We start from the raw sequence: 25991 nt of genomic DNA, 5'->3' as shown, positions 1-25991 counted from the left end.
AAGACTTTACTAGGTTTTTTTCAAGCAATGGAAAATATGCAGAGAGCGTTCCTTGCCTAACACATAAGAACAAAATGGAGTAGCATAAAGGAAGAACCACACCATTGTTGAGTATGCAAGGAATTTGATGCAAACAAAGGACATGCCTGACAAGTTTGTAGTAGAAGTAATTCTCATAGAGGTTTATTTGTTGAGATGGCCCCCTATTAATGATTTACATGATAAGACACCAAAGGAAGACATGCAATGGACATAAGCCAAATGTTCGTCATCTCAAAATGTTTCAATGAATTGCCTATGCTCATGTGTCAAAGGACAAGAGGGATAAGTTTGATTCCAAGAGTGAGAAATGCGTTTTGGTTGGGTATGCAAAGGAACATAAAGCCTATAAGCTGTACAACCATGCAACTCAAATTTTTCACTTCCGATGCTACTTATTGAGAAGGAAAATTTTAACTTCCCATGCTGTGGCGTTATTGAGAAGGTAAATCAAGCTACTTGCCATCATGGCTATGCAGAATTATATGGAAGAGTAGACAAACAAGTGATTGATAATTCTAGATATGCAGATTTGCAAACACCCATTGAATGTGGAATATTTGATGACATGCTACCTAGCATGAATAGGAGCAGTCAATGGAATGGGGGAGTATCTCATAGACTTTTTGAAAATTTTCATGTAGAAAATGGATCATTCTTAAGCAGAAAATGCATCTTACGGTCAGGATGACCAAGAAGCCATATCATCCAAGTAGATGCTAAGGTGGGAAAAGAAGCTAGTGGATGAAGCATAGAGCATTGTCAAGGACATGAAAGCTAGAAGAGTACTCTTTTCTACATTTTCAGCTCCCAATGACCCCTATTGGAGAAGGACATCTCCCTGTAGCAAAGGTTGACATTGGAAACAAGTTAGATAAGGCATAGTTGTGCACAATGCTAATACTAAAGTTTCGTGCTTGCTTCTTAGCTTCATCTTTTATTGCTTTAGAGGAATTCACGAGATCTACCAAGAATATCCATGTACCTACTACGAAAGCTGCAAGGAGATTCATATATTCATTTTTCATATTTTAGTATCCATACACAAGGAAATTAGCTTCTAAGACTTGTGGCAGAGAGAACAATACATGTAAGTATAATCTAAACTCTTCTTTGGAGTCACTATCTTAGTCTTCAAATGGTTTGAAAAAATTCTTTTTGAAATTCTTTAGATAATCCTTCTAAATCACAAAAGCTATGTTGTACCACATTTGATAAAGAAGTTTCCAAGACAAAAAAACACATCAACCTCAAATTATTAGGTCCTGCTAGTGGGGGATATTAAAGCATAAAATAAATTCCTCAATGTATTTGGAGACTTTTCTTCAAAATCAAGGAGAGCAACATTATCTTCTTCCATCAATTGGTCCAAAGACTATGCTATAACTGGTTAATAATTTCCTATCTCTTTCTCCAAATTGGCTCTCCCAAGGACTAGGATTTGGCATGACTAACAATTTATTTGACTCTAAATGATCCCTTGATTCTTGCATATTAGTGGGAAAATGGCTTTGTGAACCTTCTCGTTAAATATTGTCATTATGGCTTGGCATCCAAGAGAAGGGGTTGGTAAAGGGTTTTATATCCCAATGCTTTGAGGTCTTGCTGCCAAATTGAGGTGTGTTACTAAATAATAGATATACCATTGGTACTAAGATTTTTGCTATCCTAAGGTCGGTATTAGTGTGTGTTTTTCCTAATTTGCTACAACTCTAACATCAATATTGGTAAAGAAAGCATCCCATATAAGAGTGTGTTTTTTCTAATATGCTACAATTCTAACATCAATATTGGTCAAGAAAGCATCTCATATTAGTGTGTGTGTTTTCCTAATCTGCTACAACTCTAACATTAATATTGGTTAAGAAATCATCCCACATTTTATCATAGACTATAAAATAATTGAATCAATGTATACACATAAGCCATTGCCCTAGCAAACAATGAAAAGGATCATGCATTCATAAAACCCAATCATCCAATCAAGCCCATAGTAGTATCAAAATGTACAATGGAAATAAGTCTGGTCTCCAATGATCTATAGACATCTTTCATATATTTATAAACCTTATTGCACAAAGACCTACTCCTATATTATTGATTGAAGTCTAGAATAAAGGATTCACTCCTACACTTATAAAATATTAAATGTTACTATCCCTTCAAAACATAGTCCAAGTAGACAAGCCAATGAAAGGGCTTTCCACACATGTTGCTTTCTTTGTCTTTCTTGGTCCAAATAAAGTATAAAAGGATATTGTGCTGCAAAGAAGGCATCTATCATCAAGTTATACAAAATGCCCATCTCAAAACAAGCTGTGGGATCAACTAAGTCCCCTCATCCTACTGCCATCATCACATCAAAGATTTCCTATTGCATAGTGGAGAAGTGCACTCACTCACGTGCACATCCATTTACAACGATAGATACATTAAAACATGCATACTATTTACTATGGGATTGCAAGCTTCAATGCCAATGCATAGTTGTTATCCATGTCAATCCATTTAGATTTGCAATACTTAGACCTTGGCGTTCACAAATCCCAAGAAAATGTTGGCCATTCCAACTAAAAGGGCATGGTGTTGCCCTCTTGCATCCTCTCCCTTTGCTCGTCCACCTAGACTTTTGTGTGCCCTGCACATCTGCCTTCTGCCACACCAAAGTCTTCCCAAATTGGCCATTGGCAAGGCTCCCTTTCCATCTCCCCTCCTACACCTTCTTGCTGCTTCTTAGTCGCTTCTTACTAGGCCAGTTCCAATGCACATTTCCCTACCATCTTTCTTGCACATCTGCTCTCTTGATGCAACGTCTAAGGCTACGGGTGGATCTCCTTATGTGCTGCCCACATGGCAGCCTTGCTATTGTCCATGTGGTAACCACTTCTCCCTTCTTTTCTGGGCCTATCCTGCCCTTTATTTCCCTCCCCCACGCTCTCCTCATTTAGGGCTTACAAATTGGGAGGTGACCTTTCCAACAAGGTCTCCAAAGGATTATTTGATGAATTCACAGCTTACAATCCTTGCATATTTGCAAGAGCCATGATGAGAGCTTTACTAGCAGTCACTTAATGGAAGACTCATTGCAACTTCACCTAACATCAAGTCGAATGCCAAGTTAGCCATTTCCCACCAAATTTATGTGGTGCTTACCTAACAAAACATCCCTCTAGATCTACATGTCTTCTCTCAAAATCATTGTGTGTTGCCTCCAAAGGCAATTACACGTAAATAGTTGACACATACAAATTAAAGCAATATTCAAGCCGACATAGTCAATATTCTACTTCGAACATTTTATTATTAAAGATAAACAATTGCTGCTGTGCTTAATTTTAATTGACCAAAGATAGATTCAAGAAGGCACCAATGTACCGAATTGCTAACAAAAGTGAACGTTATAAAAGAGCAATACTCCCTTGACTACTCAATCCCTCTTTTGAGAGTCACCTTGATGCTGAACTACCCTTAAATCCTTGAATTCTAGTTGCTCATTGAACTCCGCAAACAGCTTGAACTTTTCTCATCGATATCTTCTCCTTGAAGTAGACTATTGTTATCTTGTAAGCCACCTGAAAATGTGCACTTTTTTGAGAGACTAGAAGAGGCTTTATGAAGCTTGATTGGGCTTGGAATGTTGGCTTTTCAATTTTTTTGAGGTTCTATAATAGACTAACTCTTTGACAAACTTTCTTGAAGAGGAGACTTTAAATTTCAAGACTGGGATAGGTTTTATATGGACCCTATGCTCTTTGATTAAGCTTACATTGTTTTGTTAACACTTTGGAATAGGCTTGTAAATAAGCTTGGGAGGCCCTTTGAGAGCCTTGGAGACGATTGTTCAAAACATCTTTACATCGCTTTAGGGCTTTTAAGAGCATTTAAGGATACGTGAGTGGTATTGAGGGGTGTATAAAAAAGGATCGAGGCTTTGGAATTAATTTTAGAATGGGCCATTCTTTTGAGTGAACTTTAAAATGGGCTATTCTTTTTATTTTAGAGGGCTTTAGAATATCTTTTTGCAATAGGTATAGAAATAAGTTATTGCAATGGGCACGGTGACTATAGAGTGCGACTATGCTCAAGTGTATGGTCGAGTTGATGAAATAGACTAGAGTGTACTCAAGGAATTGTGTGGAGGGGTATGGTCAAGTGTTGTGAAAATCCGGTATGATATATGCAAGTTCATTCATGGCAAACTTTGAAAGCAAAGTAGACTTAAGATGCACCCCAAGTTCTAACAAATTCCATCCAAAAACCGTGCAATATTTCTAAATTTGACAGCCTACTCACCAGCACAAATGCATGTCTGTATTCACAATCACAGACGATTGCCTCAATGGCTCGTGTTATGTGACTGAAAAGCCCATCACACATCCAACTTTTTGATTACAGATGAGCGTGCAACATTTATTCTAGATTTCTTTTACCTTCTACATTGTGAAATGGGCAGATGTAGGAACATAACTTCAGCATTTCCAACCAGACTACCAAAAAGGGGTGTGGGCTTTTATTCCCTAGGGTACTGTTTATGACTCCAGTGTAAAAATGCACAGCAGCAGCAGCACAAAACATTCAAAAATGCTCCAATCGTTCAATTCTAGCTGTGATTACAGTACAGAATTATTTCCTGATTAACTTACAAAATAAGACATTCACAGGCTTGCAATGTTTATACTTACACACGAGCCAATTGTTTTGAAAATCAGAGTGTGCCTGTGCATGTCCCATGGATCTTACATGGCCCCTCACAAGATACAGAAGTAATTTCTCCTGGATCTGAGGTTCAACACACATGGTAATCTATAAGCATGTAGAATTGCAGTAATCACTGCTAGATCATTCAATTATCAAAGCTGTCATCTCACAGCAACAATCCTTCCTGACTGGAGCCATAATAGTCAGCCAAGAAATTCTTAGCAGTCAGATCTGTCACAGAATTGGTACAGAGCTCAATAATTCGAATGAAAACTACGCATGTGATAAGCAGACTCACAGAATCAATCCCATAGAGGGCATGGAAGCCAATAATATAGCAACATTCAGGCCTGCTCAGGCCATATGAACACAGTGCACTCAAGGCAGCCTGTACCTCTATTTAAGCCAGGATTCTAAGCAGCCATGCATGTATCCTCATGTTTGAGACCTCTGCGAGCTCTGTGCCTCCTGCAATTGTAATACAATGAGCAATATTTGCCTTCACAATGAGCAACTGGCAGCCAATGCTCCTGGTAGCTTTTTCAGCTGTGATTGATGACATAGCAGGCTGCATTTAATGGCTTGCATGCTGAAAGACAATCCTTCCAATGCATCAGCCTGGTTGTGCCACGATCATTATTCCGTTTACTACGTGTTGTCACAAATCTAAATTCAATAATGCATAGCAAGAATATTTAAAAAGGGCACAAAACAAATCTTTGATTCGAAAGCAATTGTGCATGACCTGAATGGAATATCTGATTTTGAAACAAATTGGTAACTTTAACTGAATTTACACTTCTCATAAAAAAGAAGGTAAGCTTCACTGTTGAGGACAGCTTGCAGTGTAGATTTGCGAACACTTGAATCGCTTACACAGTACCAAGCATTCTTACAACCATGGTCCATTGCATCACTTTCCTGAGTTGTTTCATCTGGAGGACCCCTTACGTAGGCTATATAGTGGCCACCCCTCATAGTGCCTCCATGCTCAACTATGCCAACAAGTTGAAAAATGCAGTTATTCAGATCAGGACACCTGCATATACCACATACAGAATATCAGAGAAACTACACTTTCAATAGTTATACCGCTCAATTACATACTTTACTATCAGGTTTGCATCGGGTCAACACCGATTTTTTTTGTGCAGACATATATTCAGCACCAATGTGATTACAAGCAACCATGATTTTTTGGGAGCAACCCATTCTCTTATTGACAATCTTTTGACAAGCATGGAGTTTTGTGAACTAGAAATCCTGCATCATTCCATGAAAACCATCCATATAGGAGGGCAAGCTTCGAGGACGTGTACAATATTCCAAACTAATTCCATCTCAAGTGCAGTGTCCCAAAGAAAAGAACCTATAAATGTTCTGCAAAAGCATGGAAACTAGGGCTGGCAAATTTCTCACACACTTGCACCATAACCTAAGCAATGAAATTAAATGAGCATAAGTGTTCATCAGGGAGTAAGACTTCTGGTAACTTTCTTATATAAGCTGAAGATCTGCAATGACAAACAAAAAGTACAATCGGTAGAAGACAACCAAGTAGAATCCATGAATGCCAGGATGAAAAGGCTTCACACGTCCAAGCTAGTGGCTGCTGCGTAGACTCCTCCGGTGGCACGTACATCCTCTCCATGATGTATGTGTTATGACCCCAAGGTCATGGCATGAGCTGGCATTAATGATGGGATTAGGTGTAAGCGTTGGACCCTTTAAAAGAGTTAGTTAGAACCAGCAGTGTACAGGTGCCCTTCATAAAAGACACCCTTCGATAATTCTATAAATATGAGCTGTGGACCATTTTGTGGGCATGGGCATCCCTTGGAATGGACTTAGGACCTTGAGCAGGCCTATGCCTAGTCTGGCCTAACACCTAGATTGGTGGACTCCCGTGGTATTGGACACGAGGGTTGTGGTCATGGACGCGGTGCGGTGCGGTGCTTGTCTAACCTCACGCTCGGAGGGTGATCCCCTATACTGGATCAATGTATGGGAGGTGAAGTCACCAGCTCCCCGTATTTAGTCTTCCTAATCTGTAATTGTTTTGCAGGTCTTGGATTGAGAATAGAACCTAGATTACACCCAAGCCTGGCCCTACTAGCTGCACTTGCCTTGCATGCCCGTTTCAGTTGTTATCAGAGCCACTCTGTCACCAGAAAACAGGCTGCAAATCCTTGTTTGCTTGAGGACTTGTCTTCATGAGATTTTGAGCTCATCTGGCGGAGGATTCTCCTACATGGAGCCTTTTGAAGCAAGTTGTGGAGGTATCGATTTGGTATAGGATTGTACAAATCCCCTTTGCTTCAGGATGTGGATTCAAAGGAATTCCAGGTCATGGATTCGACAGAATAGCAGATTTATATCTGGATTCAGAATTGTGATTTGTGTTCCCTGAATGGAGCCTGATGGTGAAGAACATTTGTACATTGGTTCACAGTTTTTGAAATGTCTATGATCGTGGCAGCTGAAGGGCTGTCATGAGAATCATGGAGGTTTGAATTGGACTGTAGTCAATACGTGAGCATGAGAATTCTGCTCGTGCTGATTTGTCAGGCTGAGCAGGAATTCTTTGGCTACGCTCTCAAGGGCTGTTTTGTAAGCTTCAAAAGGATGATGAAGGTGCGAATTAGCAGATACTACATCCTGGACTGTTCACTTAGTTATTGGAGAATGTGACAGGACCAGAAAGGTAGATAATTTGCAGATCAAAGAGGGAGTTACGATTCAGCAGAGCATACATGTGCATTTAGTTTGCATGCAATCATGCAGGTGCATGAGTTCTGCATGCAGTTGCATGTCAGCACAATTTTAGTGCATGCATTTCACTTGTACTTCACTACAATGTTTGGACTAATTAAAGACTTCTGAACTAAATAGTACCTACTTTTTGTGGCATGTGTTGGAAAAGATAGAGTGGTGGAGGTTGCTTGCTACAGCCAACACTCCCAAGAAGATAGTGTTGGAACCTAACTAAAGAAGATAGTGCCCAAGGTCACCACATGTCAATTTCAAAATCCAACTTCCTTTCTGTGACGTGTACTATCGTAGAGAGAGAGAGAGAGAGAGAGAGAGAGGTGCAGACAGTAAATAAAATGTGCTAGAGAGAGATGTGAGCCACATTCCATGGCATGAGCATTGTAAGCTAGTTAGGCGGAGTTAGTACAGTTAGTACTACTCCTAGTCAATACACTTAAAACATCACTCTTGTACTTTCTCGTTATTTATTTGCAAGTACTCTCTATTGCTTTTCAAGCTCATTTCTTGCTCATCCCTTACCATCCAACAGTGGTATCAAAGCAGGATTGCTTGACCTAGCATGTCTCCCCCCGTGCACATCTGTTGCCCATTGCACAAGCTCAGTTCATCTCAGCTTCGACCAGACCAACGCCTTCAGCTCTAGCTTGCTACAGCTCAGTCTCGCCATTTCTGCTCCAGCTCGTATACAGACCAAACACCTTCACCAGACCTGCACATTCACAGTGGCTTCACGACCTCAGTTCAAGATAACTGCTCGCCACCTATTTGTGGAGACCTGCGCCTGTCCCGTGACCTTCAAGCTGCACTTGCACTACACTTGACAACTCCTTGAATGCAGCTGCCTCTGCTCGAACAGCTACTTCGCATTTTTATGCATTTGCTGCACATTCAGTTCAAATTGTTGCCAGGTCAGATTTTGCCCTGCTTTCGCCGAAATTTCCGAGGCACATTTGGGGCTTTTGCTACTATTGTTGTGCATTGCCCCTTGTGGATTTAAGTAGATTTGAGCAGTATTTGCCCTTGAATTAGTGGCTGGACAGAGTTTTGCAGGATAGAGTTTTGTTGGACAGACTTTTTGGACAGATTTGTGCAGCGATTTGGGGCAATCACATTTACAAATCTTTGCTGTTATTTTTGTCTGGCAGCACTGCAGTCAAACTTTGTGGCAGGAAGCTCATTTGCAATGATAGCCTTGAGGCTTGCATTTGTACAGAGAGGTTCTGCAATGGCAAGCAATGATTTGCTTGGAATGATCTCAACTGAGGATAAACTTGATGGCACCAGCTATCCCATGTGATCACACATGGTATGCCACCTGTTGGTTGCCAAAACCTTTGGGGTATTGTTGCAGAACCGATGTGAGACCCATGTCTCAGGCATCTGTTGCCACCATATCTGTACCTTGGGTGGTGCTACCGTTGCTGCATCTGGATCATCTACCACTGCTACTGCAGTGCCTCCCACTCAAGATCAGATCCAATGGGATGGGAGAGGTGCACAGGCACATGCCTTGATTGCCTTATCATAAAGAGCTGTATTGTCTGTCCCCAATGTTCAGTCTTGTAAGACAGCAAAGATTGCATGGAATCAATTGGAATGAGACCAAAGTTGCCTTTTTACGAAAGCAGCTAGATGATTTAAGATGGAAGAAGGGGATTACTTGACCCGAATCAAGGATTACACAGAGCAGCTCCTCAACATTGATAAGATTGTGCCACATCCTCAGGTTCTAACCACTACACTGAGTGGCCTTCTTGATTCTTACCAGGGCTTCACTACGACATTGAGGTTAGTGGCCAAAGGTAACCCCAACCACTTTGCTTTTGCAAGAGGAACAGATCCATGAAAACCGGACTGCTTCCATTAATGCAGATCAAGCCTTTGCCACAAACCACAAAAGGGAGGCAAGAATTTCAGCAAGCCTAAGCCACTATGCTAGAACCTAATCTTCAACTAGTCAGGGTGATGGCAAGAAGGAAAAGAGATGCAACTAGTACAAGAAGCCCAGACATGACATTTCAAAGTGTAGAAAGCACATCGCTTCGGAGAAAAAGAAGAAGCAAGGACTTGCAATTACAGATGCTTCTGCTGTAGGTGAGCACAGCCATAAGGCAGCAAATATTGCTCATGATAAGTGGGCATCTGTTGTCAAGTGCCACTACAATCCTTCTAAGCATGATGCAGCTTTATCTGTGGCTGATTCCATGTCCGATTGGTACTTTGATAAAGGTGCTTCTAAGCACATTACCAAAGTTATTCCAGTCCTTGGATGACGCACGTAAGGGGGGCATAGTTACATGTGCCAATAATGCATCTTATCCCATGAGAGGGATTGGTCAACCAAAAGTCACGTCAATCTCAAGAGATGCAGTCACACTTTTGGAAGTTTTGTCAGTTCCAGGTATAAAGAAAATTCTGCTCTCTATTTCAGCCATTTCCACAAATGGCTACAGAGCCATTTTCTATGGTTATGTTGTGCTATGGGGCAGTTATTGAAGCAAATGCACCAAGCTGAGTATGTTAGTTCTGATACACATCTATGGCTTGAGAGACTTGGGCATCTCAACTATAGGAGTTTAGTGAAAATGCATTCACAAAAAATGCACGCAATCACATTTGTGAGGGCTGCTCGTTGGGGAAGATGCACAGGTTCTTCTTTCAAAAGGATGGGACTGTTGCTGCATCTCGTAAATTGCACTTGGTTCATAGTGATGTATGTGGACCTATACAAGCCCCATTTGTTGGAGGCTACTCGTACTTTGTGACCTTTGTGGATGACTTTACCAGGCACACTTGAGTTTACCCTTTGAAATGCAACTTCCAAGCTTGACGTCTTTGCTTGTTTCACATGATGCAGATGAGGCTCCTGACACTGGACCCACGAAGGGCACCGACTTTCCTTTTGATCCTGGTGGTGCTACTGCGCATGACACTCATGCTTCGCATTCGTATGAGATTCTGCCCACTAGTGGCATGAGAGGCCGTCGGCCCCCACTCTTTTTTGTGGAGCATCATGATGCGATGCCTTTTTATGCACATGAAGATGCAGGTGGAAATGCTCCTGTGAACGAGGAAGAGGTTTATTGGGATGCCCAGTCAACACTTTATACTATTTCCATGCATGCCCTGATGGGTGCCAAAAGTGCTGATACTATCAGATTAACAAGGATGATTAATGGCAGGATTGTGCATGTGTTGGTGGACAGCGGTAGCACCCACAATTTTGTTAACTGCAAGACCTTACAGAGGGTGGGACTGATTGCTATTGAGATAGACCATGGGTTGAGAGTAGAAGTGGCCAATGGACAGCATATGATCAGTAGATCTTGTTGCCAAGATGCAAGGATTAAGTTCTCTGATGACTATACATTTGCAGGTGATCTCTTGGCACTTGACATGGGCCCAATAGATGTTGTCTTGGCTATGATTGGTTGCAATCACTGGGCAAAATCAGCATGGATTTCAATGCCTTAACACTCAGCTTTGTCCACAGGGATGGATCAATTACATTGCATGGTATTGCAGCTCCTAAATTGCAAGTCATTTCAGCAAGGCAGCTGGCCAAAGAGCTCAAGAGGGGCAGCGCCATATATGCATTAAATGTGCCAGTAACTAAGGAGGGTCGCATTCCCGTGTTGATGATTGTGATATGCAGAGATTGCTCTCAGAATTTGCAGATGTGTTTGCTGATTTGCCATCACAGTTGCCTCCGAGAAGAGATGTAGATCATGCCATAGTCCTGGAACCTGGCAGTAAGCCAATCAATAAGGCCCCATACCGACTCTGTAAGGTAGAACGGGAGGAAGTGGCAACTCAAGTGAGGGACTTACTTCAGAAGAGTTTCATCACTCATAGCACTTCTCCTTTTGCATCCCCTGTGCTCCTGGAGAAGAAGAAGGATGGTTCTTACTGTATGTGCATTGACTACAGAGACTTGAATAAGGTCACCATCAAGATTTCCAATCCCCAAGATAGATGACCTGTTGGATGAACTCAAGGGTGCTCAATTTTTCACTAAAATTGATTTCAGGCCCAGCTATCATCAGATTAGAATGAAAGCTGGGGATGAGCACAAGACAGCCTTTCGCACAGAGAGGGGACTGTATGAGTTCAAGGTGATGCCTTCTGGATTGACCAATGCACCAGCTACCTTCCAGGCACTCATGAACAAGATTTTGCAGCCTCTCCTTTTCAAATATGTGCTGGTATTTTTTAATGACATCCTCATTTACAGCAAGGATAAGCAGGAGCACGTCAGACATGTCAAGCAAGTGCTGGAAATTTTGAGGTTGCATCAGCTTTATGCTAAAGCCAGCAAATGCACTTTTATGGCACAAGAGGTTGAGTATCTTGGTCACATTGTGAGCAAGAATGGCATTCGAGTGGATCCTACAAAGGTGAAATGCATTGAGGATCGGCCGCAGCCACACAACCTTACTCAGTTGAGGAAATTTCTAGATCTTGCTTCCTTCTACCAGCGCTTTATTCGCAAGTTTGCCAAGAGAGAAGCCCCTCTGACAAACCTTTTGAAGAAGGATGCTTTTCTGTGGTCTACAGATGCACAGCGCAGCTTTGAAGACCTGAAATTCGCCTTCACTCATGCTCCTATGTTGGTATGCCATGATTTTTCACGTACTTTCATTATGGAGGCAGATGCCAGTGGCAAAGATTTGGGGCTGTGCTAAGACAGGAACATGGGGTAATTGCTTTTGAAAGCAAGAAATTGGATGCCAAGGAACTAGATTATCATGTGTATGATCAAGAAATGTTGGCTATCCTCCATGCTTTTGAAAAATGGCACCACTACCTGTACGGTAGCAAAATCAAGGTTAAGACATATCATAGGACACTCAAGTATTTCCTTACGCAGCCCAACTTGTCAATGAAGCAGAAGAGGTGGCTGGCTAAGGTTCATTCTTATGATTTCGACATCGAGTACAGAGTAGAAAAAGAAAACGTGGTTGCAGATGCCTTATCCCGTATGTGGGCTTGCAGTTTGTCTGCCATTTCTACCATCTACCAGGAGTGGATTCATGGTATTCAGGAAGAATACATGCAGGATTCTAAAGCAACTTCCATATTTGTGGAGTTATAGAGGCCATCGAGCCAGGGGCATGCTAAATTTAAGCTGCATAATGGGCTGTTGTGGTGCAAGGACAGAATTTATTTGGTGCCAGATTCAAAGTACTGACTTCAGTACTAGAAATGCACTCATCTCCTATGGCAGGACATGCGGGTATTACAAAGACTTATGAAAAGGTCAAACAGAGTTTTATCTAGGATGGCTTGTGGCGTGCCGGATGTAGTTAAATTTGTCAGTGAATGTTTGCCCTGCCGGCAAAATAAAGTGGACAGCCGGTTACCCGTGGGTCTCTTGCAGCCATTACCTATTCCAGAAGGCAAATGGACTCACATTGCTATGGATTTCATCACAGGGTTGCTTTCCACAAAGCGGGGATGGGATAGCATTTTTGTGGTGGCTCACAAAATGACAAAGCAGGCCCATTTCATTCCCACTAAGACCCGTTATTCAGCATCACAAGTTGCTTGGCAGTTCATCGAGCATGTTTTTAAGCATCATGGTTTCCCTCGGCAGATTGTCAACGACAGAGATGCAAAATTTATGGGTCAGGAATTATTTACAGCAGTGGGTACTTCTCTTACACCTAGCACTGCTTACCACCCTCAAACAGATGGACAGTCAGAAAGGGTGAACAAATGGCTGGAGGACTATTTGAGGCATTTCTGTCATGACACACAAAAGTCTTGGGATAAGTGGTTGGCACTTGCTGAATTTTGTTACAACAGTACCAAGCACATCTCTATCGGCATGAGCCCATTCGAGGCTTTGTATCTATGCACAGTGGGTATGCCATCTTTAGTTGCAGACATGGCTGTGAAAAATCAGCAAGCAAGAAATGACTTGGAGAGTATGGATGCCCTTCTGCAATTGGCTAAAAAGAATATGCAGGATGCCCAAGCCAAGCAGAAGAAGTATGCGGATGAACACAAGAGGCATCTATCTTTTTGCAGTTACGCCTCCATAAGATCCTCACTGAAAGGTAACACCAACACGAAGCTTGCTCACAGGTCTTACAGTCTCTACAAGATCATCCGCAAAGTTGGCGAGGTGGTGTATGAGTAGGACCTCCAGGATTCATAATGTTTTCCATGTGTCCTTGCTGAAGCCACATGTAGGACAGCATTTCCAAGTCCTTCCTGAGCTACCACCTATGGATGAGGAGGGCCACATACTCTATGTTCCGGAGCGCATAATGGGTTTCAAGGATCACGTGCTCCGAAACAAAGTCTACACCGAGTATCTTATCAAGTGGCAGGGACTCCCTGAGGATGAGAACTCATGGCAGCCAAAGAGCATTGTCTAGGACAACCCCTATCTCCTACCGGGCTGATTATTATTTGCTGTTTGCTGCACCTATTTAACAGCCCGGATATGAAATTTTGAGGGCAAAATTCTATGGGAAGGGATCGCTGTAATGAAGGGGAAAAAGGGGCCAAGTTAGAGGCCCTTTAGGTGGAAAATGTGGAGGGACTATATAAGTCTCCATCCACCCCCTACTATGTACTGTTTGATGTGTCGGTAAACTGAAAGGAAAGAGTAGAGTCGACACAAATTTAGAATACTTGCATATAGAATGAAGAAGAGTGAGGTCCTTATGTAGGCACCCCTTACATGCTCACTAACATCACTGATGACTTCAGAGCTCCACAATCATCTCCTCAATCTGCACCTAGATTCTCTCAATCATCCTATGTGGCTTACCACCACCTAACTATGCTTATGGGCACCTAACTGGGCCTCTAGCACTCACACATAGAAACCAAGGTGTGCCTGAGGCATACACCTTGATATATCCCAACAAACCCCCCCTCAAGGAAAGGCCTCAGGCTATGTCAAGGATACAGCTAGCACAAGGTGTCTCATGCCATCTCATGGTGGTCATGGATCTATCAATGGCTAGGATCTCAAGCTAACAAGGGTTCCCATGGGTGTAAGGTAAAAGGGATACAGAAAGACCTTCCAATGGTTATCTCCCCTGCATGTACATGCACACAATGTCTGCAGGAGGTACCATGGAGCAAAACACATACACATGGTCTACATCATAAGGTGACCAGAGGTGTTTACAAGACACAAAAAACACAATAGTTTATTTCATTCATTTTGGAGGACTATCCACGATAAGTACCTTGACTCAACATAAAAAGAGAGATCTGGGGCATACATAGAGATGATTTAAAAAGCATAATCTTCAAAGGATGCCTCATCTTGTGAAGGCACATCAACTGAAAGTAGATTGGCATTTTCTATCTTTGAAGTTGCTTCCTTTTTTGCAACCATTATCTTGGCAATCTTCAACTAGGAAGCCATGTTGGCATTCTCTTCCTTTGTAGCATAACAAGACATTGCTTTATGTTTTGGCCTTTCACATATTTTGCATAAGCAAGCCATGAGAGGGTCTAACCCACGTATTGGGCAGTGTCTTCTCTCTTACAAGGCTAGCATTTAATGTAGCGAAGACTAGTGACCAAAAATTCAATCAATGATGCTTTTTCTTACATGCTTCATAGAGGTGGCTAAAAATGAAAGCTTTCCAATCAAAACCAGGTATAGCAACTCGAAGTAAAGCTGAAGCCATAGTTGTACTAATGTTATTGAAAACTTCAAAAACTCAGAAATGCTAGAATAGCATCTTATGTAGCATCACTCTCAAAAACTTGTCAAAACTGTCAAAATCAAAAGACTGAACTTGGAGGGCTTGAATCTCACTCTCCAGAGCAAAGAAAAAGGGGAATTCTGAGGCAAAAGAAAGCTTGTTTACCACAGAAGGTCCACTGAGGAGAAAGGGCGCAAAATCACGTCAAGGCGCCATAGCTTGTCTCTCCATTTTCAACTGATTTTTCTCTGTTTTCAGCTTGAATATGCGGCCATTGCTGCTCAGATTTCAGCACAGGATAGCTCTAGGTATGGACAAGCTCCCTCTGAAAGGAATTAGAGAAGCATGGAGCATTCTGAGAGAAAACGCGGGAAGAAGGGTCAACGATCTACGTGAAATGGCGACGAACAGAAGCGATAATTCGTTGATTCCTTGCAGCCAAGGGTTCGCCCCTTCGAGGTGTATCTCCAGCAGGAAGGGCGTGGAGAATGGTAGACAAACGAAGGAGAATAGGCTTAAGCAAGTTTTGGGAAGAAGAGGAAGAGATGGTGAAGAAGGAGGTGGAGAAGAAGATGATGATGTGGCAGAAATGGAATCAAGGAGGATCAAATGGCTCTGATACCATGTTAGTAAACTGAAAGGAAAGAGTAGAGTGGACACAAATTCAGAATACTTGCATATAGAATGAAGAAGAGTGAGGTCCTTATGTAGGCACCCCTTACATGCTCACTGACATCACTGATGACTTCAGAGCTCCACAATCATCTCCTCAATCTGCTCCTAGATTCTCTCAATCATCCTATGTGGCTTACCACCACCTAACGGTGCTTATGGGCACCTAACTGTGCCTCTAGCACTCACACATAGAAACCAAGGTGTGCCTGAGGCATACACCTTGATATATCCCAACATGATGTGACATCTAATCCTATCTACTCTCCCTTCCTCCTTCCTGCCTACGCTCACTTCTCTCTCTCTCCCTTTCCTACCTCATTCTCTCTCTCCTACCCCTTCTCCTCCCTTCTTCCCCTATCTCTCTCTCCCTTCCGCTCCTCTATTCCCAAATCTGTCCCTACCCCTTTTCTATATTGATGCTCCTGTGTGCAGCCAATATGTCACATCCACCCCACTGGTACCCACTGGAGAACAGTAGGTTAAGTGTTTCCATCTTATAGTTTAGGTCTTAGCCTAGGTTAGGAGTCCCTTTAGGGTCCCCAAAGGCTGGACAGGTAAGCACGGAAGGCAGCTTACAAAGGCTGCCCAAAAACTCCCCTGGCAAATGAGCCAGGGAGGGCTTTTTATAGGCTGGTTGTAGGCCAACCAGTCTGTAAAACAGACCGACTCAGTTGGCTGTTTACAGACTGGGTTGGCTCAGTCCAGCCCTATAAAAGGGCCCCTTGGCTGCCCTGTTTTCTCATTCAATTTGCTCCTGCCTTCAGTTCTCCTACAGCTCCACTTCAGCCTCCTGTGCAGCCCCTGGGATCCTCAGATCTGGCCCTGCTCTAGCCTCAGTCCCTTGGCCATCAGTTCAGCCTGATCTGAAGGTGACCACGCAACACAACAGTCGGAGGTTTGGACCAGCAGACGGAGAGAGGTTTGGACACTGCTTCCTCAGCTTTCTCAGCTCTCTTTTGCAGTTTACACAACTCACTCTCAGATCTATATTTCAGTCATCTCTCAGTTCTCTCATAGGATCTATCACTTCTAGTTTTCACTCTCACTCAGTAACCCTGCATACCGGTAGACAGCACCAGCCTCTTCCTTGCCTTGCAGAAGCATCCTACATCGTTAGTGTGGACAGCATCAAGGTCCCGGTATTGGTCGGCGTTGCCTCTCAAGTCTTTGGGTTTGCTATACGAAGTATGCACCCCTTTGTGTGCATGGCTAAAAAGGACATTTCCCCTAGTACAATATACCTAGATGAATCCAGGAACATTCCCAAACTCATCCTCTAAAAACACAAAATCGTGCAGTTTCAATCTCATGATAGTCACTCACAAGGTTGAAAACCATAAACTCCATCATGCATAGCAGGGACTAGCTACTATGACATCTCCACTGATGTCATCAGTGCCCAACAGTGGGTGTAGACCATGTTAAGCCAGGCAATCTCCAATTCTCGAGGACAGGATAAACAGGTACAAACACCACTGGTGACTCTCCGAGCCCTATCAAAGAAACCCCGGATCGGAGGCAAAATCCACAACCAAAGATCTGTCAAAAGCCCCGGTTCGGAGGTCAAACAAAATTTTAAAAAATTAAATAAAATAAAAAAAAAGTTTTTGCTGGCTGACCAATTCTGGCCGACCAGATTGACCTGGTCGGTCAAATCTGACCAGGTCGGTCAACCTGTTGGTTGACCGACTAAAGCCCCTTCCTATTTAAGGGGGGGGGGGGGGGGGGGGGCTAGGTATTCTTATATCTCCTCTCTTCCAGCTCCAGAGGTACCTGCACACCCTGAGCCACTTCTGCCTCCTGGCTGCCTCCTCTGCTGCCTCAACTTCTGCCTCCTGGCTGCCTCCTCTGCTGCCTCAATTTCTGCCTCCTGGCTGCCTCCTTTTCTGCTTCAGATCTGCCCCTCCTTTCTGCTCCAGATCTGCCCTCCTTTCTGCTCCAGATCTGCCTTCCTTTCTGCTTCAGTTCTGCCCTCCTTTCTGCATCAGATCTGCTCCAATTTCTGCTCCAGATCTGCCTTCTTTTCAGCTTCAGATCTGTCCCAACTTCTGCTCCAAATCTACCTCCAGATTATGTTCTTTCTACCTCCAACTTCCGCTCCAGATTATGTTCTTTCTATTCCAAATCTGCAGCAAACCCTGCATCAGTTTGCTGTCTCAGATTTGGTTCGGTTCCAACTTGTGGAGCTAGTGCAGAAGTCCACTACAGTTGTCAGGATTAACGTTTGCTTCCTCCAGAGCTTCTCTCATATCTTCATTTGTACTGACTTCCGTTTGTGATATATATTTCTTCTTCAGCCATTAATTGTCTTCAGTATTGTTTTATTTGTCTCCAAGTATTTTCTTTATATGGTATCAGAGCCAGGTGTGCCAATCGACACCTGAGCCTTGATCTGGAAAGCTTGGAAGATAAATCATCACCTGAAGATGTCTTCTCCCTCTTCCCCGAAGCGATCTCAGCCTGAATCGACCTCTATTCAACCACCCCCTTCGACATATGTCGAGAGAGAGTCTGCAAGGATTGAAGGTGATGAATACCTCTCCAAACTCTTTAAAGAACTTGCTGAATTCCAGAAATGGAAGGAACTTGAAGCAGGTACCCGCACACCTCGTGCCTCTACCTCTCCACGATTCTCTCCAATACGTCAACAAGGACCTCTATTCAACTCAGAAGAAGCTGAGCAACATCTCAAGTTCTGTCACGGGGGCGTGAAATTCTAGGTACTTTAATGTACTACAAGACCGTGACAACTTTGGTTTTAAAAGTCCAAGCGTGGGCTTAATAATGTGTAATTAAATGCGGCATGGTGCCTAGCACATAAGTGTAATTAATCCCTAGGCCCAAAGGCATTCCAAGGAATTAAAAGAGTGGTTGTTGGAAATGATGACGTGGCATTTTTAATGGGCCCCCTAGAGGGCCATGTACCTTCAGTGGCCCCCCTAGAGTTCCAGGTGGCTCTAGTGCCTTCTACATGCTCCTTTGCCATTCCTGGACCTTCCTGGGCCTTCTAAACTTCACATGTGTGGTTTTCTCTCTCATCTTCTTCCTTTGTTGAGATTTTGGACTGGTTTTTCAGCCTCCTCCAGCTGAATTCCGTTTTTCTTCATAACTCCTCACCCGTTTGGATTCCTCGACTTCCGTTTGGCCCGATGGCTTCCCCTCTGCCTCCCCTTCGTAGTGATATGCTTTTCCCTCCGTGCGTTTGGTAGAACGGGCAGAGCTGAGCACTTCTTTTGCTGGTCGAATTTGCAAAAGTGGCTTTTTCTGGACCTTTTTTCTTCTACCGCCTCCTGGGCCTCTCCTCTTGCAAAGCTACAGCTTTCTGTTGAATTTCGAGTGGTCCGACGCGCTGGTTGACTGGTTTTTCTCAGTTTTGGAGGACTTTCCGGCGATGAAACTTCTCCAAAACCTTCTCAATGCATTCCTCTCTGAAGCACGCTTCTTTTGAGCCCAAGAACTCCCACTTCTTCGCGACAGAAGTGCTTCTTTTCGCATTTTTCAGTGGAATTCTTGCTGGTCGGCTCTTGTAAATGCTCTTTCTTCACACCTTTGCACTCCTCTTTGGCTGAGAATGCAATTGGGCATTGGCTACTATGTCCTCTTGGCGATTGAGGACTTGGTTCGAGTTTTCAGGGCTTGGTGAGTTGTGATTTTGCTACTGCAATTTCTTTTTGCCATAAGCTATTGGTTGGCCTCGTGTGCCGCCTCTTTCTTGGCTCACAGGTGCCCAGGCAGTGCTACATGAGTCATTCTTCCGTTGGGTACTTTGCTGATTTTATTTCGGAGCTTTGAAAAGCTTTGTGAATGCCATCTGGAAACCACTCAAGGAGAGTGCAGCTGGGGTGCAGTGTGATTGCATCTGGACAGCCAATGGAATTGCACTCGGAAAAGAGAATGCCTTTGGGTTGAGCCTACGGGTTAAGTGCACTTATGTGATGGTGTTATATGCTTGAAAGCCTTGCGAAGGCTTAGTGAATTGGGGCTGCGTGCTCAGTTGCAGGGAAGGTCTCCCAGATGCAACTTGTAATCATTTCACTGTGAAATATAAAGAAATACCGAAAGGGGCGCCACGGTGTTTGGGGCCAATCGGGTGCACTTGTCCATGTCTGTTGAGCAGGGGCATTCTAGCCTCCATCCCTTTTTCAGTGGTTTTGTTTGTGAACAAATGGGTAAATGCCAAATGGTGATCATGCAATGGTTAATGGTTGTGATATATGCTTTGTGAGCTGTAAATAAGTGCTGAAGTGATTAAAGGTTTAGTTCCACTGCCCTCTGAGTGATTAGAGGCCGGTTTCATTGGTTCCATTGCCGGGATACACACACTCTTTCTCAAGAGGTGGGCCTCGGTAGTTTGGTGGAAGGATATCTTTGCTGCACTTTTTGACAGCTGAATATTACAACCATAAACATGGTGAGTACCCATGAGCAAGAGAGCTCCACAACTCCTCAAAGGAGAAGGCAGGAAAGCCTTAATGATCCAGCTAGTGTACAGCTGCAGGGAGCACAACAAATGCCTTTTGAGCAGGCCACACATGAAGCTACAACTGAGCTCAACGGTGATACTAGTTCTAGCAGTGAGTCAGATGATGCTACTATGTTGAATGCACAGCTTGCAAGTGCAGTGACTGCTTTGACTCAGCTGGCTCAAAATTTGGCTCAGATTGTGCAAACAAATGCCAAGAAGAAGAAAAAATCAAGAAAGCACAAGAACGGAAAAAGTGAGTACACACATGCATCAGTTTCCCATGAGGGACAGCCATCAAAAATGACTCAGAAAGTGACTTCCAAGAGAGAGGAATCGCCCAAAAGAGCACTTGAGAAAGAGGTACAAAAAGTACATCCAGTGCAACAGTATGAGCAGCCAGCACAAGGCCTTGGTTTGGGTATTTCTACTCCTCAAAATAATAATGTGCAGTCCATAAATGTGGCTCAACCACCTCAGCCATATTTGAGGCAGCAACCTGAATATTTTGGTACAGATTCTATCTTTGATGCTATGTTGATTTCACCGCCAATTGGGCATAGAAAACAAGCCATGTATGACAATGTGGGAATGCAGCCAGGCATGCAAGCCACAGCATATGCTCCCATGCCTAATGTTCAGCCAAGCATGGCTCTCCCTAGTGAAGGGAATGCTGCAAATATACAGCCATCTTTGGGACAGCCAATATCAAATGTATATAAAGAATTTAAGGATGGTGGTTCTCATGTCAAGTTTGATACATATAATGGAGTACAGGACAGGTACAAAGCCCTCACATTCCTTCAACTGTTTGATGCTGCATTTCTTGGGGGTTTGTTTACAGAAGCATCCAAGATGAGGAAGGTTGCCACATTTTTGAAAGGCAATGCACTTAAGTGGTACACTAACCTTATGCTTCATGGAGATGCACCTGCTACTTGGCTGGAATTTAAGCAAGTGTTCTCTTCTACTTGGCTTACTCCAACTTTTGAAGTTGAAGTACTTTCACACTGGCATGACTTGTCATACAAACTTTGCAAGAATCTTGATGATTACACCCAGAGGTTTTGGGATGTTTTGCTGCCATTGAGCTCTTACAGGCATGTTTCTTTGAAAGAGCAAATAGAGAGGTACTGTTGTGGATTGCCTAGTGAGCTACGTGATTATTGCATCAAAACCAAGGTGGGTTCTATGACTCAATTAATTGAGAATGCAAGGACAGCATATGCATGGATGCAGGAGAAGAATTTGGGCTTTATGGACAGCAAGAAAGAAGACAACAAACGGGCTGCCAAACACCAGGATAAGGACATCAAATCTGAAAATAAAAATTATGGCAAACGACCGTTTCAAAAGGGAGGAAAAGCCCAATTCAAAGCTGGTCAAAGGCGTGGACAGCCTAATAAACAGCCCCGTACCAAGTTATCTGATGAAGAGAAAAAGTCACTCATGGAGCAAAACAAATGTTTTATATGCAAAGCAGAGGGACACCGCTCTTATGATTGCCCATTCAAGAAAAGAGACAGGTCAGATGATGATAAGAATGGTGATAAACAGGCTGATCGGAAGGGCAAAAAGCCTAAACCTTCTGCAGGACTTCTTCCAGATGTGATTGGGAGTTTGCCACATGCACATGATGAAGAGGAAATGAAAAAGACTGAGATGTGCAGAGCATGGGGAAAAATCAGAAATCAGAATTGTTTGTTTTTCTTTGATTCTGGGGCAAAGGCAAATTTCATAACTCCCGATATGGCAGGAAGGCTTGGCATCGAGCCTGAGGAAATGGGGCCATCCGGCATGTGTGATATGGCCAACCCTGAACTCAACACACCTGTCACTCCTATCATTGGCAAGTTGAGGATGCATATCCAGGGATATCAGGATGTAGAGGACTTCTACATTATGCCTTTGCCAGAGTGTGATGCTTTGCTTGGGATGCCTTGGATGTACAGGGTGGGGGCTGATGTGCAGATGAGAAACAAGAAGATTTCTTTAACTCATAGAGGCAAAAATCATGTACTTGATGTAAAGTTGAAAGGGGAGTCCATCCCTGTAGTTTCAGCTTCTTGTATTTCCAATGTAATAAAGCGTCATATTTCAGCGTACTTGATTTTTGTCAAAGAGGACAGCCAACCAGTTCAGGAGGGCTCTACTCTTTCTGCTTTAGATAGAGAAAGGGCTGCTTTTATTTCAGATTTTCAGGATTGTTTCTCAGATGCACTTCCTCAAGAATTACCTCCCAAGAGGCCCGAGGATCATCAAATTGATATAATTCCAGGAAGCTCACCGCCTAATATACCTCCCTATCGTGTCAGTAAGGCACAACAGGAAGAGATAATGTCACAAGTGAAGGAACTCTTGGAAAAGGAATTAATACAGCCAAGTAATTCTCCTTACTGTTCCCCTGTGTTGCTTGTGCAAAAGAAGGATGGCAGTTGGAGAATGTGTATTGATTATAGGGCTTTGAATAAAGTCACAATTAAGAACCGTTTTCCAATTCCACGCATTGATGATATATTGGATCGGTTGGAAGGTTCCTCAATGTTCAGTCGTATTGACCTTAAAAGTGGATACCATCAGATAAGGATACGGCCTGAAGATGTCTACAAGACTGCCTTCCGCACTTCATTTGGCTTATATGAGTTCCTTGTGATGCCTTTTGGTTTGACTAATGCACCTGCCACTTTCAATAGAATGATGGACAGAATTTTTAGAGCACACAGAAAGTTTGTGGGCACTTTCTTTGATGACATCATTGTGTTCTCTAAAAATGAGCAGGAGCACAGGAAACACCTCACTATTGTGTTTCAAGAGTTGAAAAGACACAAGCTATTAATAAACACCAAGAAAAGTGAATTCTTTATGCATGAGATTCATTTTCTCGGTCATATAGTGTCAAAGGATGGAGTCAAGATGGATCCTGCAAAAGTTGAGGCCATAAGGAGTTGGCCAATTTTGAAAAATCTGCATGAAGTCAGAAGCTTTCTTGGGTTGTGTTCATACTATCGGAGGTTTATAAAGTACTTTGCAGAAATTGCTTCTCCCTTGCATGCTTTACAAAAGAAAGCTGTACCGTTTCGGTGGGGACCAAAGGAAAATGCAGCTTTTGAAGAGCTGAAGCAAAAATTGTGTTCTGAACCCGTTATTATCTTGCCAGATCTTGCAAAACCCTTTGCTGTAACTTGTGATGCATGTGGAAACAGCATAGGAGGCACTTTGATGCAGGATGGCAGAGTGGTTGCATATGAGAGTAGAGTTCTCAAAGATGCTGAATTGTACTTGCAGACATACGAGAAGGAAATGTTAGCAGTGATACATGCTTTGACCACATGGAAACATTACCTTCTTGGAGCTGATTTTTATGTGCAAACAGATCATCAGTCACTTAGATATTTTCTCACGCAGAGAAAATTATCTCAAAAGCACATGAGATGGGCTAACTTCCTCTCAATGTTTCATTTTCAAATTGTACATGTACCGGGTAACAAAAATGTCGTGGCTGATGCACTTTCCAGGAAACCACAGCCTGAAGCAGTCTCCAAGAAACCCAGTGTTTCAGCAGTGAGCATTGCTTACAACAATGTGTTAGATGTGATGAAAGATCAGTATGTTAATGATGCTGATTTTTCAACTATTTATGATCAGCTTTCTGATGGTCAAAGGCATGATCACTATATGTTGAAAGAGGGTTTCATTTTGATGCATGGACGACTCTGTGTCACTGATCAGATGCGACAGAAAGTCATAATGGAAAGTCATGCTCCTCCATATGCAGGACATAGGGGAATTACAGCAACAATTACAGCAGTGGAGCAATACTTTTATTGGCCATCTTTGAGGAAAGATGTGGAAGAATATGTGAGAACATGCATGGTTTGTCAGAAAGTAAAGTTTGACAAGCAGAAGGCACCTGGGTTGTTACACCCTTTGCCAATTCCTGATAGACCATGGCAAAGCATAGCTATGGATTTTGTGTTTGATCTTCCACGTACTCCTACTGGACATGATGGATTGTAGACAATAATTTGCAGGTTTAGCAAACAAGCCCACTTTGTGCCAGTAAGAAAGAAAATTACAGCAGATCAAATGGCCAGATTGTTTTTGCAGCATGTCTTCAAGTATCATGGGATGCCTGAATCCATAATCAGTGATAGAGATCCGAGGATGACCAGCCTCTTTTGGAGAGGACTGTTTGAAAATATGGGCACTACGCTGAATTTTTCGTCATCTTTTCACCCTCAGTCTGATGGACAATCGGAGCAGGAAAACTCTACCATCTTGGATATGTTTAAATGCTATGTCTCAGACCACAAAAGCAAATGGGAGGATTATTTGCCTTTGCTGGAATATGCTTACAATAATACGGTGCACACATCCACAGGTAAAGCACCTTTTGAAATAGTGGAAGGTGCCAGGAAGATACCTCCCATTTTGCATACAAAAGAGAAAATCTTCGAAGCTGATCGTTTTGTGGAAAGCCTTGAAGAGGCTTACAAGAAGATCAAATATGCCTTGCAAAGAAGTCAAGACAAGCAGAAAAGAGCAGCAGATAAGCACCGCAGGGAATTGGTATTCACAGAAGGTGATTGGGTTTTGCTGCGTTTTCAGAAGGCAAGGCTGAAAAATAAGAAAGGCAAGGAAAGGTTGTACACAAAGCTGAACATGCGTTACTATGGTCCTTTCCAGGTTTCTGAAAAGATAAACGAGGTAGCTTACAGGCTGAAGTTGCCTCCGCATTGGAAGATACATAATGCCTTTCATGTGAGCTTATTAAAGCAATATCATGGAGATATTCCCGAGGATGTACCTGATGAGGTGCAGCCTGAAGTGGAAGAACAGGATGAACTTCTGGTCCCAGAGCAGATTCTGGCACACAGAGATAGAAAGCTCAAGGGTAAAGTTATCCGTCGCTACTTGGTAAAATTTCAAAATTACCCATCACTTGATGCGAAATGGATGGAGGAAGGTGAACTGGCAGATTCACCTGGGATATTGCAGCTTTACCTTGATGCTTTCCAATTAGAGCCGACTGCGGTCCGGGCTCCTACAGGTAGTTCAGCAGAGCGAGCGTCTGGAGCATTACCTGATGTTCGAGAGGGGGGTAGCACCTCCACTCCCTCAGTACAGACGGGCTCACCGTGATTTCATGAGGTCGCTTGATGACACTGTATGTTTCATCTGAGATACTGAGCTGACAGTATTTCTGCTGTGAGACTTCATGATATTGATGCATCTTGACTATTGATCGCCGAGGATCACATAGATTTTGAGCAGTATATATGGATGGATGCATGCCTCTCCTAGCCATATTTTCACTGTCTCTGTATACTATAGCTGCGGCTTTCTTGTATACTCTTTTATGCTATATTTCATGCTCGCTCCTGTGTTTTGGGGCAGCAAACTGTGGTTTGCTGTTTCAAGAGAGGGGTATGTCACGGGGGCGTGAAATTCTAGGTACTTTAATGTACTACAAGACCGTGACAACTTTGGTTTTAAAAGTCCAAGCGTGGGCTTAATAATGTGTAATTAAATGCGGCATGGTGCCTAGCACATAAGTGTAATTAATCCCTAGGCCCAAAGGCATTCCAAGGAATTAAAAGAGTGGTTGTTGGAAATGATGACGTGGCATTTTTAATGGGCCCCCTAGAGGGCCATGTACCTTCAGT

The 25991-nt window shown here is 43.0% G+C and overlaps 1 protein-coding gene across 3 annotated transcripts in view; it reads right to left on the bottom strand.

The window, feature by feature from the left end:
* Positions 1-4703: 4703 nt before the first annotated feature.
* The window catches only part of LOC147899839 (ubiquitin carboxyl-terminal hydrolase 2-like), a 44085-nt gene continuing 22797 nt past the window's right edge, over positions 4704-25991 (bottom strand). Inside the window, exons 2-3 of one of the 3 annotated variants that reach the window (XM_087376738.1) lie at positions 5483-5776; positions 4704-5355 (exon numbers count right to left, since the gene is read on the bottom strand). In XM_087376738.1, the coding sequence (XP_087232864.1) occupies positions 5521-5776 (256 nt within the window). In that variant the 3' untranslated portion in view covers positions 4704-5355; positions 5483-5520. Of the gene's footprint in view, positions 5777-25991 lie in introns of all 3 variants that reach the window. The other 2 variants (XM_087376737.1, XM_087376736.1) reach the window with 2 other exon arrangements.

The sequence above is a fragment of the Dipteris shenzhenensis genome, chromosome 7 (assembly GCF_047967505.1).
Source record: "Dipteris shenzhenensis isolate YYH24624 ecotype China chromosome 7, Dip_SZ_1.0, whole genome shotgun sequence".
NCBI classification, from domain to species: Eukaryota; Viridiplantae; Streptophyta; class Polypodiopsida; order Gleicheniales; family Dipteridaceae; genus Dipteris; species Dipteris shenzhenensis.
This window is presented reverse-complemented; position numbering and strand designations above follow the sequence as displayed.